The sequence below is a fragment of the Piliocolobus tephrosceles genome, chromosome 6, assembly GCF_002776525.5.
Source record: "Piliocolobus tephrosceles isolate RC106 chromosome 6, ASM277652v3, whole genome shotgun sequence".
Lineage (NCBI taxonomy): Eukaryota > Metazoa > Chordata > Mammalia > Primates > Cercopithecidae > Piliocolobus > Piliocolobus tephrosceles.
The window spans coordinates 28,797,997-28,814,269 of NC_045439.1; the positions used below are offsets into that span (position 1 = coordinate 28,797,997).

General features: G+C 41.1%; 2 protein-coding genes across 3 annotated transcripts in view; one reads left to right on the top strand and one right to left on the bottom strand.

The window, feature by feature from the left end:
• SNW1 (SNW domain containing 1) overlaps positions 1 to 7,364 on the top strand; it is a 43,911-nt gene extending 36,547 nt beyond the window's left edge. The window contains exons 11-14 of one of the 2 annotated variants that reach the window (XM_023184980.2): positions 1,734 to 1,830; positions 4,131 to 4,248; positions 6,432 to 6,595; positions 6,674 to 7,364. In XM_023184980.2, the coding sequence (XP_023040748.1) occupies positions 1,734 to 1,830; positions 4,131 to 4,248; positions 6,432 to 6,595; positions 6,674 to 6,872 (578 nt within the window). In that variant the 3' untranslated portion in view covers positions 6,873 to 7,364. The remainder of the gene's footprint in view (positions 1 to 1,733; positions 1,831 to 4,130; positions 4,249 to 6,431; positions 6,596 to 6,673) is intronic. The other variant, XM_026455629.1, reaches the window with a different exon arrangement.
• On the bottom strand, positions 7,365 to 16,242 carry SLIRP (SRA stem-loop interacting RNA binding protein). Its single transcript, XM_023184985.2, has 4 exons — positions 16,099 to 16,242; positions 13,402 to 13,460; positions 8,720 to 8,827; positions 7,365 to 7,467 (listed from the first exon to the last, which is right to left on the bottom strand). Exons 1-4 carry the CDS (start codon positions 16,193 to 16,195, stop codon positions 7,402 to 7,404), a joined length of 330 nt encoding a protein of 109 aa, XP_023040753.1. The 5' UTR covers positions 16,196 to 16,242; the 3' UTR covers positions 7,365 to 7,401.
• Between the last annotated feature and the right edge of the window lie 31 nt (positions 16,243 to 16,273).

Sequence of the window (16,273 nt, forward strand, 5' to 3'; positions counted from 1 at the left end):
GGATAAAGAAAATGTGGTCTATATACACAATGGGATGTTACTCTGCCTTAAAAAAGAATGAAATGTAATTTGCAACAATATGGATGGAACTGAAGATTATTAAGTGAATAAGCCTGGCACAGAAAGACAGATACTGAATCTTCCCACTTGTATGTGGGAGCTAAACAAGTTGGTCACAGGAAAGTAGAGAGTAGAATGGTGGTTACCAGTGGTTGGGAAGGATGTTGGGGAGTGAAGAGAGATTGGTTGATGGTACAAAAATACAGTTAGAAAGATTAAGTTCTAATGTTCCTAGTACAATGGGGTGAATAGTTAATGATAATTTATTGTGTATTGCAAAATAGCTAGAAGAGAAGAATAGTTAATGATAATGTATTGTATATTGCAAAATAGCTAGAAGATTTATAATGTTCCCAACTATGTTTGAGGTGATGGATATCCTAATTACCCTGATTTGATTATTACACATTTTATTGATGTATCAAATATATATACCCCATAAATATGTATAATTATATATCAATAAAAATAAATTTTAAAAGCAATTAACATTGATAAATTTGCTTTATCACATATTTGCCCATCTGTCCATCTATCCGTCTGATTTACTACATTGCATTTCAAAGTAAGTTGAAGACGGCAGTACATTTTACCTTACATATTTTAGCTGCATGCTTGATTCTAGAATTCACATTCAAAAATTAAACTAATATTATTTATTAGACTTAAAGTAAGTAAGGTTTAAAAGGCTGAATGTGATTACAAAGAAGTTTGAAATTTTCTGTCTAAGGTTAAAGAATATTCTCTTATTCAAAATATTGGCTGGGCATGGCGGATCACTTGAGGTCAGGAGTTCGAGACTAGCTTGGTGAAACTCCATCTCGACTAAAAATAAAAAATTAGCCTGCGTGGTGGTGCGCACATATAATCCGAGCTACTTGGGAGGTTGAGGCAGCCGAGAAGCAGAGGTTGCAGTGAGCTGAGATCACTCCACTGCACTCCAGCCTGGGCAACAGAGTGAGACTCCTTCTCACAAAAAAAAAAAAACCAAACAGGCTGGGCGTGGTGGCTCACGCTTGTAATCCTAGCACTTTGGGAGGCCGAGGCGGGCACATCACCTGAGGTTGGGAGTTTGAGACCAGCCTGACCAACATGGAGAAACCCTATCTCTACTAAAAATACAAAATTAGCTGGGCGTGGTGGCGCATGCCTGTAATCCCAGCTACTTGGGAGGCTGACGCAGGAGAATCACTTGAACCCGGGAGGCGGAGGTTGCAGTGAGCCAAGATCGTGCCATTGTGCTCCAGCCTGGGCAATAAGAGCGAAACTCCATCTCAAAAAAAAAAAAAAAAACTAACGGGGCTGAGTGCAGTGGCTCACACCTGCGACTCCAGCACTTTGGGAGGCCTAGGTGGGAAGATAACTAGAGCCTGGAGTTTGAGACCAGCATCGACAACATTGAGGGACCTCATCTTTACAAAAAATTAAAAAATTAGCCAGGCATGGTGGGACACACCTGTGGTCCCAGGTATTTGGGAGGATGAGGCAGGAGGATCACTTGAATCCAGGAGGTAGAGGCTGCAGTGAACCCATGTTCATGCTACTGCACTCCAGCCTGGGTGACAGAGTGAGACCCTGTCTCTTTTTAAAAAATTATATATGTACACACACGTACACATATGCACACATATAATAGATATTACAGTGAAGTACTTTTCAACTGTTCACAACAGAGGATGGGGAGGCACGTGAGAGGGATGAAATCCGGCATGACAGGCGAAAAGAGAGACAGCATGACCGGAATCTTTCCAGGGCAGCTCCTGATAAGAGGTAGGTGTTATTTAAGATACGTACCAATCGTGGAGGCTGGGCACAGTGGCTCACTCCTGTAATCCCAGCACTTTGGGAGGCCGATGTGGGCAGGAGATGAGGACCATCCTGGCTAACATGGTGAAACCCCATGTCTACTAAAAGTACAAAAAATTAGCCAGGCATGGTCATGGTGGGCGCCTGTAGTCCCAGCTACTTGGGAGACTGAGGCAGAAGAATGGTGTGAACCTGGGAGGCGGAGCTTGCAGTGAGCTGAGATGGTGCCACTGCACTCCAGCCTGGGCAGAGCGAGATTCCATCTCACAAAAAAAATGATAGGTACCAATCATGAAGAGTGGCCTTTTTGTACCTTTTAGAGCAGAGTTTTAGTCCACTAAGATCAGTTTTGCTTCTCTCCCTTTCTTCTTCAGTTTGATAACTTAATACATTAGCACTTAATTTTCTTATACTTAACTTTGTCTTAGGTCTAGTTGACTGTCTTTGGAATTAATCTTTTCTTCCATCACTTAAGTCAGAATTGAGAATGATGGGAATATGGAAAACAGAATTGAGATCAGATTTTTGAAAAGGATGTAGTAGTAAATTTGGACTGTTATAGTCGGTTCTTTTCCTACCTTAAATGATGAGACAAATGGATTATGTGCCTCTTTAGACAGGAAATAAGCTGTCATGCTTTTAGTGAGATCATTTTATATGCATAGTACTGCATCAAGTACAATTGAGGAGAAGAGCAGTTTTGAAAGAAGTGAAAATCAGCTCATTCTTAGCAGAAGTTTAACTTACAGTTCAGAAAGACAGAGCTATCCATAAAATTGAGAAAATTTGCAAAGCACTTTTAGTAAATATAAATGTATGGAACAAACTACATATACGAGGACATAGAGTAAAGTAGGGATTGGGGAAGTTTATGGCTCACCAAAGGCTGAGGACTTAAAGTTCTGAAAAGTAGAGAAAATGCTGCAATACAAAGGTGGAAATCTGAGTGAGGGTTAAATGCAAATATAAAATATTTTCTTCCCAAATGAACAGTTTTCTATGCTCTGATCATCCCATGAGCCTAATACATTTTTCAAGTCATATTTTAAACACAAAAAAGAGGCTGGGCACAGTGGCTCACACCTATAATCCCAGCACTTTGGCAGGCCAAGGCGGGCGAATCACTTGAGGTCAGGAGTTCAAGACCAGCCTGGCCAACATGGTGAAACCCCCATCTCTACTAAAAATACAAAAATTAGCTGGGTGTGGTGGCATGTTTCTGTAGTCCCAGCTACTCGAGAGGCTGAAGTGGGAGAATCATTTGAACCCTGGAGGCGGAGGTTTCAGTGAGCCAAGATCGTGCCACTATACTCCAGCCTGGGTGAGAGCGAGACTGTGTCTCAAAAATAAAAATAAGCATTAAAAAGATTCCTGCTGGTGTTAATTGGCATATTTCATCTCCCTGGATAAATGACGTCATAGAGAAGTAGAGACTCTTACTCTTGAGTTGAGAATTGAGGGTAATGTACATGTAGAAGGAGGAGCAAAGTGTGAAAGTGTTTTAATTAATGACAGTCTTGGTTAGTAATTCCTAAGTTGTAAAAGTTACAATGGCTCTGTGGATAAATTGGGCCCTCAAAACCAGTAAAGTGGCTATCAGAATTGACAACACAGAAAAGCTATGAAATTGTAACTGGATGAAAATCAAATAGCCTGTGGAAATCATTTTGTGACCTGACTTTTTAGTAAAATAAGTAATGACAGTTACCATGGTTTCATTGGGATATAGATTGCATGTATAATGAAACAGCCAGGAAACCAAATTAATTTGAATGTCAAAAATCATACTAACTAATTCAGTCATTGACATGTTTTCCTGAAAATTCTAGTGGGATAAAATTACTAAATGTAGTTAGATAAAAGAGCTGTTTCTAGCTTATTTAAAATGATTCCTGTGCTACATCTAAATTGTATCCACTTTCCCAACCCCCAAACCATCATATGATGGTAAATATAGACCATAGCAATTTTATATCTCAGCATGGTTGTAAGGTGATTGCTTATATTAAAGAATTCCATGTCAACGAATCTGTTAGATGTTCTTTTGAGCTAACAGGATGTCCTAATTATAAAACTCTCCCTCTAATCTGAAATGCTTTATAAGGGCTGCCAACTTGATTATGTATTATCAAGGAATATACGTTCACAAGATGTGAATGTGACATATTCATGTCCTTTGCTTCTGAGATTGGTTGTATTTCTATTGAACATACTCAGTTTGTCTATAAAGAGTTTTCAGTTAGTGATGTCGTGTTTCAAAATAGGTCGAAACTTCAGAGAAATGAAAATCGGGATATCAGTGAAGTCATTGCTCTCGGTGTTCCTAATCCTCGGACTTCCAATGAAGTTCAGTACGACCAAAGGCTTTTCAACCAATCCAAGGTACAAGTTTAGGAACAGCGTATTGTTGTGTTGATGTGAATACCTATCCTCAGGGAAACGAAAATTACCATACGTCATATTTGGATGTAAATGCCAGCATAACGACAAAAAAATTGGAAGTTGTATGTTGAAACTTGAGACAAGAAAGATGAAATAGTTCTGATTTTAACTTCTTACAGTGGACTGAAATTTGAGACACTAGAAGAAGAAAGAAATTAGGTGATTAAAAATTTGGTGCTGTGGTATGTCAATCTTTTGTTCTTAAAATAGAACCAGGGAGGCCAGGCACGGTGTCTTTTGCCTATAATCCCAACACATTTGGAGGCCGAAGCAGGCAGATCACCTGAGGTCAGGAGTTTGAGACCAGCCTGGCCAATTGTGGTGAAACCCCAGCTCTACTAAAAATACGAAAATTAGCCAGGTGCGGTGGTGCATGCCTGTAATCCCCACTACTTGGGAGGCTGAGGCACGAGAATTGCTTCAGCTTGTGGTGAGCCAAGATTGTGCCACTGCACTCCAGCCTGGGTGACTGAGACTCTAGCTCAAAAAAATAAAATAGAGCCAGTATCCTACAAAAGTGCCTCTTGGATTTTTTGTTGTTGTTCATTTTTGGGCTTTTTTTTTAATGCTATAGAAATATGTCAATTTGGGGGAATCTTTTAAAAATGAAGCGGTAAAACTGGATTAAAGTACTAGGTTGGCTGTCAGGAAATCTGATTTCTAGTACCAATTGCCATTAGCTAACTAGGACACTTTAAGCCTGGGAAAACACAACGTGGGCGCATGCACACACACACAAGGTAAGAATACAGAGGTGTAAATTCTACTGGAAAGTGGAGTGGGAAACTTTATGACTTGGAGGTTTTAATTAAGCTCTTCTAAGTGATAATTTATTAGGTGCATTTTATATTCTTGGCATTGTTCTAAGTCTTGTTATTATCTCAATTCTTACAAAAATCCTTTGAAATAATACTATTATCTCTTATGTTATAGATGAGGAAATTGAAACACAGGTTTACCTTGTGACTGATGGAATTAAGATTCAAGTCTTGATTTCAAAGCTTTTTTTTTTTTTGAGATGGAGTCTCACTCTGTCACCTAGGCTGGAGTGCTGTGGCGCCATCTTGGCTCACTGCAACCTCCACCTCCCAGGTTCAAGGGATTCTCCTGCCTCAGCCTCCTGAGTAGCTGGGATTATCACAGGCACATGCCACCACGCCCGGCTAATTTTTGTATCTTTAGTAGAGACAGAGTTTCATCATGTTGGGTCAGGCTGGTCTCGAACTCCTGATCTTGTGATCCTCCCGCCTTGGCCTCCCGAAGTGCTGGGATTACAGGCGTGGGCCACTGCGCCCAGCGCATTTCAAAGCTTTCTTAACCACTATACAATGGCAGCTTACCAGCTGAGCAAAGGGATCTAGGGGTGAAATTTCACATAAGTAAATATTTTCAAAATAATCACCTGTTAGACGCTTAAGCTTAAAACATTTAAAAATTGTGATGAAAATATTTCTGGCTGGGCACTGTGGCTCACACCTGTAATCCTAGCACTTTGTGAGATCTAGGCAGACAGATTGCTTGAACCCAGTTTAAGACCAGCCTGGGCAATATGGCAAAATCCTGTGTACAAAAAATTAGCTGGACATGTCGGCACACACCTGTACTCCTAGCTACTTAGGAGGCTGAGGTGGGAGGAACACTTGAGCACAGGGAGGTTGCAGCTCCAGTGAGCTATATAGCATTTTGTGAGACCAAGGCAGGCAGTCATCTGAGGTCAGTTTAGGACCATCCTGGCCAACATGGTAAAACCCTGTCTCTACTAAAAATACAAAAATTAACCGGGTGTGGTGGCACGTGCCTGGAATCCCAGCTACCTGGGAGACTGAGGCAGGAGAATTGTTGGAACTGGGAGGCAGTGGCTGCAGTGAGCCAAGATCACGCCACCGCACTCCAACCTGGGTGACAAAGCGAGACTCCGTCTGAAGAAAAAAAAAAGAATCCAAAGTTGTTATGAACAGTTTATGTGCTAGCAGTTTCTTAATGAAGACCTTTTTTTAATTTGCAGTTCAGATTGTTGAAAATGTGAGCTACAGTTTAGCAAGGGTTTACTGTAAACATGTTATGATTCAGCTTTTGATAAACAGTGTTTACACTCTTATTTAATGTCATCCATTTTTCCACAGGGTATGGACAGTGGATTTGCAGGTGGAGAAGATGAAATTTATAATGTTTATGATCAAGCCTGGAGAGGTGGTAAAGATATGGCCCAGAGTATTTATAGGCCCAGTAAAAATCTGGACAAGGACATGTATGGTGATGATCTAGAAGCCAGAATAAAGACCAACAGGTACCAATCCATACAACTCAATTTCAGTGTTTGCACTGGTGAAAGCAAAGTAATTCAGTCTTTTCTCTTTTTCCCTAGATTTGTTCCCGACAAGGAGTTTTCTGGTTCAGACCGTAGACAGAGAGGCCGAGAAGGACCAGTTCAGTTTGAGGAAGATCCTTTTGGTTTGGACAAGTTTTTGGAAGAAGCCAAACAGCATGGTGGCTCCAAAAGACCCTCAGATAGCAGCCGCCCCAAGGAACATGAGCATGAAGGCAAGAAGAGGAGGAAGGAGTAGACACAGGTCTCTTCATAGTGAATGAACTATTACCCATTACCCTAATGATGCAAGTCATATGGGGGAACACTTTGTAAATGGTCAGGATAAAAAACAAATCTGGGTGCCGGATCCCAGCACTACTTTTTATTACCGGAGAATGGGGGGGGGGGGGGGATAGAAAATTCTACTTTGAATTATTTAGGTTTTTTAAAGAGTGGGTTGTGTTTGTGCTTCTCCTACCTTTCAGCATTTATAGAACATGCTGCCCCACATACAAAGTCAAGACCACTTCCTTTTGTGTGACACTAGTAGTTTGGGGTTAATATTTTGTGTAAGAACAGCTGCATATGAGTAAAGTTAACCCAACCACAGTGAGGAGGATGTTCATATACTGGAACTGTCCTGCCAAATAAATTTTGCCCCCGTTATGGTCTGTTTTAATTTGGAGTGGGCAAGGTAACCTCTTGCTTGGTGCAACTATTTGTTTCAAATAAAAACATTTAGACAAAATTCTCAGTTATGTTAACTTTATTAATAGGCTGCAGTCTCAAAAATCTTTCTCTTCATCATCAGATGTTTGCAGAACTTTTGGCCTTTTAGCTTGAACCTGGACCTGAAAAAAATAAGCACTGTAAGGAAGGAAAGGCAATGTCTGCAAAAACATTCAAACTGAAAATCGCTTTTTTATTAGGGAATCAGTATGAATAACTTGGGCAGTTTTTATTTGTACCTTGTTTTGTTTTCTCCTCAAATTCCTTTTACCATCTTTCTTGATACTATGACGCCCTAACCCTCAATTAAAAATTGTAAATCAGGCCAGGAGCAGTGGCTCAGGCCTGTAATCCCAGCATTTTGGCAGGCTGAGGCAAGAGGATTGCTTGAGGCCAGGAGTTCAAGACCACCCTGCAACATAGCAAGGCCCTGTCTCATTAAAAATAAATTTAAAAATAAAATAGTAAATCAATTTGGCCCAAGATCACATGGTGGGAAAGCCAAAATTTCAGCCCCAGCTTGCCTAACTTGAAAAGTAGACTGCTGGCTGGGCGTGGTGGCTCATGCTTGTAATCCCAGCACTTTGTGAGGCCAAGGCAGGTGGATCGCCTGAGGTCAGGAGTTCGAGACCAGCCTGACCAACATGGTGAAACCCAATCTCTACTAAAAATACAAAAAAATTGGCTGTGCGTGGTGGCACATGCCTGTAATCCCAGCTACTCAGGAGGCTGAGGCAGGAGAATCACTTGAACCCAGGAGGCAGAGGTTGCAGTGAGCCGAGATCGCACCATTGCACTCTAGCCTGGGCAACAAGAGCGAGACTCTGTCTCAAACAAACAAAAAGAAAAAAGTAGACTGCTATGTCCACTGTGTTATATAAACTGGTCACTCTACCACCCCCCATTCTTTTTCTTTTTTTTTTTTGAGATGGATTTTGCTCATTGCCCAAGCTGGAGTGCAATGGCGCGATCTGTCTCCCGGGTTCTTCTGCCTCAGTGTCCAGCTTGTCTCCCAGGTTCTTCTGCCTCAGTGTCCTGAGGAGCTGAGACTACAAGCATGTGCCACCATGCCCAGCTAATTTTGTTTGTATAATTTAGTAGAGACGGGGTTTCTCCATGTTGGTCAGGCTGGTGTCAAACTCCCGACCTCTGGTGATCCCCGCACCTCAGCCTCCTAAAGTGCTGGGATTACAGGCGTGAACCACTACACCTGGCCTACCACCCCACCATTCTAACAAGCATTAAGGTAGCTTCAGTTACAAATCTCTCAAAAGTCCCCATCATTCCACATTTATGACCTATTTAATTGATACATAATTAAATAGTACCTACATGTATATCATATATGTATCTGGTATAGAAAAACAAATTTACCTTTACTCCATCTATAATATGATATTCCTGTTGTAGTGCATTCTGAAGTTCTTCTTCTGAAGAAAACTGAACCCAACCCAAACCTCTGTGAAAGCCAGTCTCCTTGTCCTAAAAATTCAAAATATAGGAAAAGATTAATCATGAACTTGAGAAAGTTGCTATGAGCTCCAAATCAAACTACCAACTTTTTCATCTGCCAAAAATCAGATTTTTTTTTTTTTTTTTTTTTGAGGCAGGGTCTTGCTCTGTCACTGAGGCTGGAGTACAGTGGTATGAGCCGGACTCCCTGCAGCCTCAACTTCCTGGGTTCAAGCAATCCTCCCACCTCAGCCTCTTCAGTAGCTGGGATCACAGGTACATACCACCATGTCTGGCTCATTTTTTATATTTTTTGTAGAGACAAAGTCTTGCCATCTTACCCAGGCCGGTCTCAAACTCCTGGCCTCAGGCAGTCTTCCCATCTGGGCCTCCCAGAGTGCTGGAATTACAGGCGTATGCCAGCATGCCCAGCCAAAAATCGATCACAGACATAAGTGTCACTAACCTTGCTTTACACCCTTCCCGATTACCCAAAGCTAAATCCCTGTTGTTAAACTTCCTGTTTTCCTTGCTGCCATTAGAGAAGATATGGGTCATGAGCTTTCTGTGTCATTCTAGATGCAAACCATACTAACAGTAATAGCTAAGGGAAATTTTGATCAGTACTTTTGTTCTAAGCCTCGTTTCTGGAAACTAGAAAATTAAGCCTCAAAGGCTTGTTGCACTCATTTCTGAATCCAGTCACCCTCATCACCACCACGACTATCATATGTTCCTAATGAAAAACAAAAAAAGATAGTATTTAGCCCTTACTTAACCTAGTTATAGACTTCTGGTTAATTTAAACAATTTTGCTACTTTCCCTTGTGCAAAAGTTTCAACCTATACATCACATACAGAAAACAGATTCTAGAGTGCTTGGATGTACCCTGCCCCTCCAGCCCTTCAACAGAAAACAGGTATTAAGATGTCTAGTCCCTGTAGATGACAAACTGGTCCTCATTAGTCTCATTCAAGTTATGCTGTGCTTTGCCAAAAAAAAATCAAAATCTTACAATTGCTCCTATACTTCAAGGATACCTTTATAAGGAATAACCTAGAATACAAGAGAAGTTTCTGGTGATGTCCCAATGATCCATTCATTGTAGATAAGACAATTTCTAAAGCATTCCTTTACTGTCATGTGACCACTTCCACAGTCAAAGGCATTAAGTTTATAAAACAGGCCAGGTGCAGTGGCTCAATCCCAACACTTTGGGAGGCTGGGGTGGGAGGATGGCTTGAAGTCAGGAGTTTGAGACCAGCTTGGCCAACATGGTGCAACTCCATCTCTACTAAAAATACAGAAATTAGCCAGGTGTGGTGGCACATGCCTGTAGTCCCAGCTACCTGGGTGACTGAGGAAGGGGGATCACTTAAACTCGGGAGGCAGAGATTGCAGTGAGCTGAGATAGCGCCTCCGCACTCCAGCCTGGGCGACAGAGCAAGGCTGTCTCAAAAAAAATAATAACTCAGTCCAGGTGTGGTGGCTTATGCCAGTAATCACAGCACTTTGGGAGCTAAGGTGGGTAGACTGCTTGAGTCTAGGAATTGCAATATGGTGAAGCCCAATTTCTACAAGGAATACAAAAACTAGCCGGGTGTGGTGGCACATGACTGTAGTCCCAGCTACTCAGGAGGCAGAGGCAGGAAGGATCCCTTGAACCCAGGAGGTCAAGGCTGCAGTGAACGTGATTGTGCCACTGCACTCCAGCCTGATGACAGAGTGAGACCCTGTCTCAAAATAAGGAACCAGGATTTCCAACTTGAGTACAATGAATTTAACAAAAAATTATTTTTTGTCATATTTTATTTTGTTTTACCAACATTAAAGCTGCCTTTTATTTAAATCTAAGATCTATTCTTTCCAGGTCCTATTTTATTTATGGACCAAGAAAAACCTATTAATTTTTTTTGCAAGGAACTTCTAATTTTAATGCTCTTGAAAAAATTGAAGTTTTCATGCTTATAGAAAACATTTCATCTCCTTAATACATGTGCCCAACTTTTCTATTCAACTATATAAAATTCCATTGCATCAGTGACTTAATATCTAATCAATCCCAGTGATGAACATTTAGGTTTTTTCTTCTTACTTGACATTAAGCAATGCTGCTTTGGAATATTCTTGACCACACATTTCTGTAGGATAAATTCTTAGAAAAGTAATTGCTAGATCAAAGCAAATATAAATTCTTAACTTTGGTATTTTGCCAACTACACATCAGAACTGAAGGTATCAGTTGAACTTCTCAACAACTTGAGTGCCAGATTCCCTACACCTTCACTGGCACTATATATAACTAATCTGTTAGTCTTTGGGAGTCAAGTAACATTAAACCAAGAATTAAGAATTTAAGTTCCTTTATGTTGTTATTTTACCACAGCCCTTATAGTGCTGCAAGGAAAAAAAGGTTTCAGTCAAGTGTGTGTAAACTATGTACTCACATCACACCCTAAAAAAGCCCACAGAAAAATACAGTCCAGGATAAATTTACAGGCTGATTTCTAGATCCTCCCAAGAAAGCAAAGGAAATGTAATATAAAAATACTGTTATTAGTTATAAATCTAAAAAAGAAAATGGTACTCAATGAAGATAAAACTTATCCTCTGCCAATTATTAGAAATCTCAAGTCCTTATTAGAATACTGTAGTAGGCAGAATTCTAAGATAGGCCCTATGATCTCCATGCATTCCCCATGTCACACCCTATATAATCCCCTCCCCTTGAGTGTAGGCAAGACCTGACTTGCCTCTAACCAAAAGAATAGAGCGAAAGTAATGGGATGTCACTCCTGTGATTATGTTCAATGTAAGATGCCATCTTAGCATACTGGAGAAGCCCTTGCTGGCTTTAAAGAAGCAAGCTGCCATGTTGTAAGACAGCCTACAGATAAACCAGGTAACAAGGAACTGCAGGGAGTTCCTAGGTGAGAGCAGCTCCCAACTCAGAGCCAAAGGTCAGCAAGAAAACAGACCTCAGTCCTAGTTAAAGATGAATTCTGGCCAGGCGCGGTGGCTCACACCTGTAATGCCAGCATTTTGGGAAGCCCAGCAGGTGGGTCACTTGAGGTCAGAAGTTCAAGACCAGCCTGCCCAACAGAGGGAAACTCCATCTCTACTAAAAATACAAAAATTAGCTGGGTGTGGTAGCGCGTGCTGTAGTACCAGCTACTCAGGAGGCTGAGGCAGGAGAATGGCCTGAACCCAGGCAGCAGACGTTGCAGTAAGCCAAGATTGCGCTACTGCACTCCAGCTTGGGCAACAGAGCAAGACTCCATCTCAAAAAAAAATAAAAAAAAAAAAATTTTGTCACCCACATGAGGGAGCTTGGAAGTCAGTCTTTTTCCCCAGTGGACCCTTTGATGAGATGCACTACAGCCCCAGCTGACACGTGGAATATATAGCTATGTGAGACCCTAAGAAGAGGACCCACCTAAACTGTGCTCAGCTGTGAGATATGTGCTGTTTTGAGCCATTATGCTTGTGGTATTTTGTTATACAACAATAAAAAAACTAACACAAATACCTATGATAAAGCCTTTTCACTTTTTAATCAGTATCACTCAAAATGTTATCAATGGACTGTAGGACAGGCACAGTGGCTCACGCCTGTAATCCCAGCACTTTGGGAGGCCAATGCAGGATGACTGCCTAAAGCCAGGAGTTCAAGATCAGCCTGGGCAACATGGCAAGACCCCCATCTCCATAAAAATAAGCCAGTACAGTGGCTCACACCTGTAATCTGAACAATTTGGGAGGCCGAAGTGGGCAGATAGCTTGAGCCCAGGAGTTTGACGAGACCAGCATAAGCAACATGGCCAAACCCCATCTCTACAAAAAATACAAAAATTACCCAGGTGTGGTGGCGCATGCCTGTAGTCCCAGCTACTCAGGAGGCTGAGGTGGGAGGATCACCTGAGCCTGGGAGGCAGAGGTTGCAGTGAGCCATGATCGCATCACTGCACTCCACCTGGGGTTATAGAGCAAGACCCTGTCTCTTAAAAAAAAGAAAATGAAAAAAATTTTTCCAGCCTGGGCAGTATGGCAAAACCCTGTCTCCACTAATACCAAAAAAGTTAGCTGGGCATGGTGGCACATGTCTGTAGTCCCAGCTACTCAGGGGGCTGACGTGGGAGGATCACTTAAGCCTGGGAGGCAGAGGCTGCAGTGAGATCAGGCCACTGCACTCCTGCAGGGGGACAGACCAAGACCCTGTCACAAAATAGATAAATAAGAGTTTTTTAAAACACTTTAAGCTTTTTTTCTTTTTTAACAATTTTTGTGAGTGTATAGTAGGTGTATATATTTATGGAGCACATGAGATATTTTGATATTGGCATGCAATGTAAAATAAGCACATCATGGAGAATGTGGTATCTATCCCCTCAAGCATTTACCATTTGACTTACGGGGTATCCAAACCCTCAGGCATTTATCCTGAGTTACAAATAATCCAATTACACTCTTTGAGTTATTTTAAAATGTAAAATTATTATTGACCATAGTCACCCTGTTGTGCTATTAAATAGGTCTTATTCATTCTATTTTTTTTGTACCCATTAGCCATTCCCACCTCCCCCTACTTTTTCTTAATACTTACAAAAGGTACAATACACTTTTTTACATGGCCAAACTGTGCAAAGTATTCTTTCAGCTGACCTGTGTGGCAGAAGAAAACATATTAAAAGCAGTTACTATATTTTGGATTCTCTTAGATTGTAGAAAGAAACTAACAGTGGTCCCAGGGTCACCAGACTTCTTGTGGACAGGAACTACTTTGCATTTCCCTAAAGGCTTAAGATTTAGGAAGCAGCTATGGTACTGACTATAAAGTCACAATGTACCAGACTTGGTGGTGAGGAGGGGAGATGGACAGACAAGTTGTTGAGTTGGCTGCAGTCTCCATCCTCAGCAAACATCAAGTGTTTTCATCATATCAGTTACTGTGCTATGTGGACTATGATCCCTGTGAGCGAATCACAAAGAAGAAAAAGACCAATTACAGTCCAGTGTGTTTCCAGGTATACTGAAGATTTCCAAATAAAATCCCAACTTACTGGTCCTTCACAATTTAGTAAAATGAGTTGACCTCACCTACCCTTCCTGCCTTATTTCCCACTGCTGGTCCCTAGTTACTCTCTAGTACAACAAATTGAATTATCTGTATCTGTCCTGCGGATTACCCTCTTTGCATATGTTGTTCTCTCCCCTCTGTATGTTGGTAATCCTATCTCTCCCTGCCTAACTTACAACTATAAGTATTCTTCAAGACCCAAATTAAATACATCCACTGAGTATTATTTTATTGGGCTCCTATCACAATACAAGACAATGTACTAGCCCTGTAGGACTTCAAACATTTGGAGTATATAAAGACTAAAAACTACATGATCTGTTTCTCTTGTGAACTACAGTGCCTGTACTTCACTGAATTACTTTTTATAATATCTATTTAGTTCTCCTAGTTCACCAAAACCTCACTGGTTAACAACTGCCTATATTTGTTCTAAGTCTCTTCATCCCCGCCACTACTACACTGTTAAGCTCCCTCAGCATATAAACCACCATGTTTACCGTGACCAATAAACAGTAGGGCCTCAATATTGGCTAAATGAATAAGTAAATGTCCACTAATCCTTCCAACAATCCACAGAGACTAAATTTTGAAGGGATCTAATGTTTAAGTCAAACCAACTGGCAAGATCAAGGTCTCACAGAATATGATACTGGAGAACAAAATGATGTTAAACATATGTTTTATACCAGATAATTAAAGTCCTAGAAGATACTGATTTCAAAACAAACCAGCTCTGGAAGGTAACCCTCTTCCTAAATTGCCTAAAATGGTGAAGGAAAAACAGCTGCAAGCACCAAGAAGAATGCCTACCACAGAATAGATACTCAAATAAATATTTGCTGAATCAATGGAACAACCAAGAGAAACTGTTTCGAGGTTGTACATACTGCTCACTCTTTTTAAGGGTTTTAAACTAGCCCTTTATTGTCTGGAAACTTACATCCTCAAGATGCTAATGAAACTCCTCAGCCTTTCCATACAGGGCCTATGGGAGACTTTACTGGGCTTGTCTTCACCAACCACACGTTTAAAAGATGAGGAACAAACCAACCTATTTCCCATTCTACTACTCACATCTGAGCCACAAAAAACTAAGAAGAAACTAAATCTTGCTCCATTTTGTTTAAAGGGGCTGACCTGAAACATGAATATCTACAAAAAAAGTGACCACGAATGTTTACATGTTGGTAAGCAAATATAAAAACCTCATCTCAAAACTGCAACTGACAAAAATTGAAGGTGGTGAAAGATTTTAGAACTAATTATTCCAACCTTTATCTCAAGACTAGGCCCCTCCCGTAAGTTTCCATTTTAGTTATCGTGAAAATAACTATCATTTGCTGAGTACTTACACTGTATCTAACGCAAGTCTAAGAAGTTTGCATATAAACTCACTCCTCTCAACAATCCTATGAGTTGGGTATTATTGACTACATTTTATTGATGAGTAAACTGAGGCCCAGTTGTGAGTCCTTTTCCCATACTAACTTCAGTTAGTCAGGTGATACAACGATTAAATGGCCAAGCTGGAATTTTAACCTCAGCGGTCTAGCTTCGGAGTCCACTTCTCAGCCACAATGATAGACAACCTCTGTCCAATTAATTGCCTGACGGAAACTTCACAAGTTTCTCAAACTCAACACATTCAAACTTTACTCACCTTCTCTTGGCTTGCTCCTAGCTTCTAAACAAGCAATTCACCAAAGCTAAAAACTCAGAAATCATTCCTCCCTTTCCTTTATTCCGTACACTTCCCCCATTTAAGCCATCACGAAACGGCATCTAATTTGCTTTTAAAACATGAATGGATCTGACCACCATCCTTCTTCCATCGCCCTAATTCAGGTCCTCACCTTTTAAGTAAATTAATGATACTGCTTTTTAGCTCCTCTCCATGCCTACAATCTTGCCACCTTGAATCCATCCTCCACACTACAGTCAAAATTATCCCTTCTAAACTGTAAATCTTGGTTACCAAGTAATAAATCTTTACACCAAGTCACTCCTAAAGGCAAGAGCTGGTGCATTCGTGACCCCAAAAGCTCAAGGGACATCCCTAAACGGTTAACTGCAAACAAAATTTCTTTCTGCTCACTTGCATGCTCAGGAGCAGTCTCCTAATTCTGCCACCACGCTGACTTAAGTACCCCGCAAAAAGCAGAAGCTTTGAGGATCGCTTGGCCATAAAAATTCCGCTACTCCCACATCTCCATCACTCACTCGACGCCGCAGTCCAAGGAATTTTTCTCACAAAAGCAACCGACCGATCGATATTTCTACGCAGAGCCACAGCACCCCTCGCTGCTGAGGCCGCCATCTTTAGACTAAAGGACCTCCTTGAAGCGAGGCCGCGGCCCCGGAAAAAATTTCCGGATCCGGAACACGAGAGAATCTG

What these genes read in the sequence shown, in the direction of transcription:
- SLIRP (XM_023184985.2), bottom strand. Translation starts at nt 16,195, where the DNA reads ATGGCGGCCTCAGCAGCGAGGGGTGCTGTGGCTCTGCGTAGAAATATC. An exon ending in AAAAGTGTATTGTACCTTTT is followed by an intron (nt 8,828 to 13,401) that starts GTAAGTATTAAG and finishes TTGAATTTTTAG; the next exon opens with GACAAGGAGACTGGCTTTCA. An exon ending in ATATTATAGATGGAGTAAAG is followed by an intron (nt 7,468 to 8,719) that starts GTAAATTTGTTT and finishes TATTTTTTTCAG; the next exon opens with GTCCAGGTTCAAGCTAAAAG.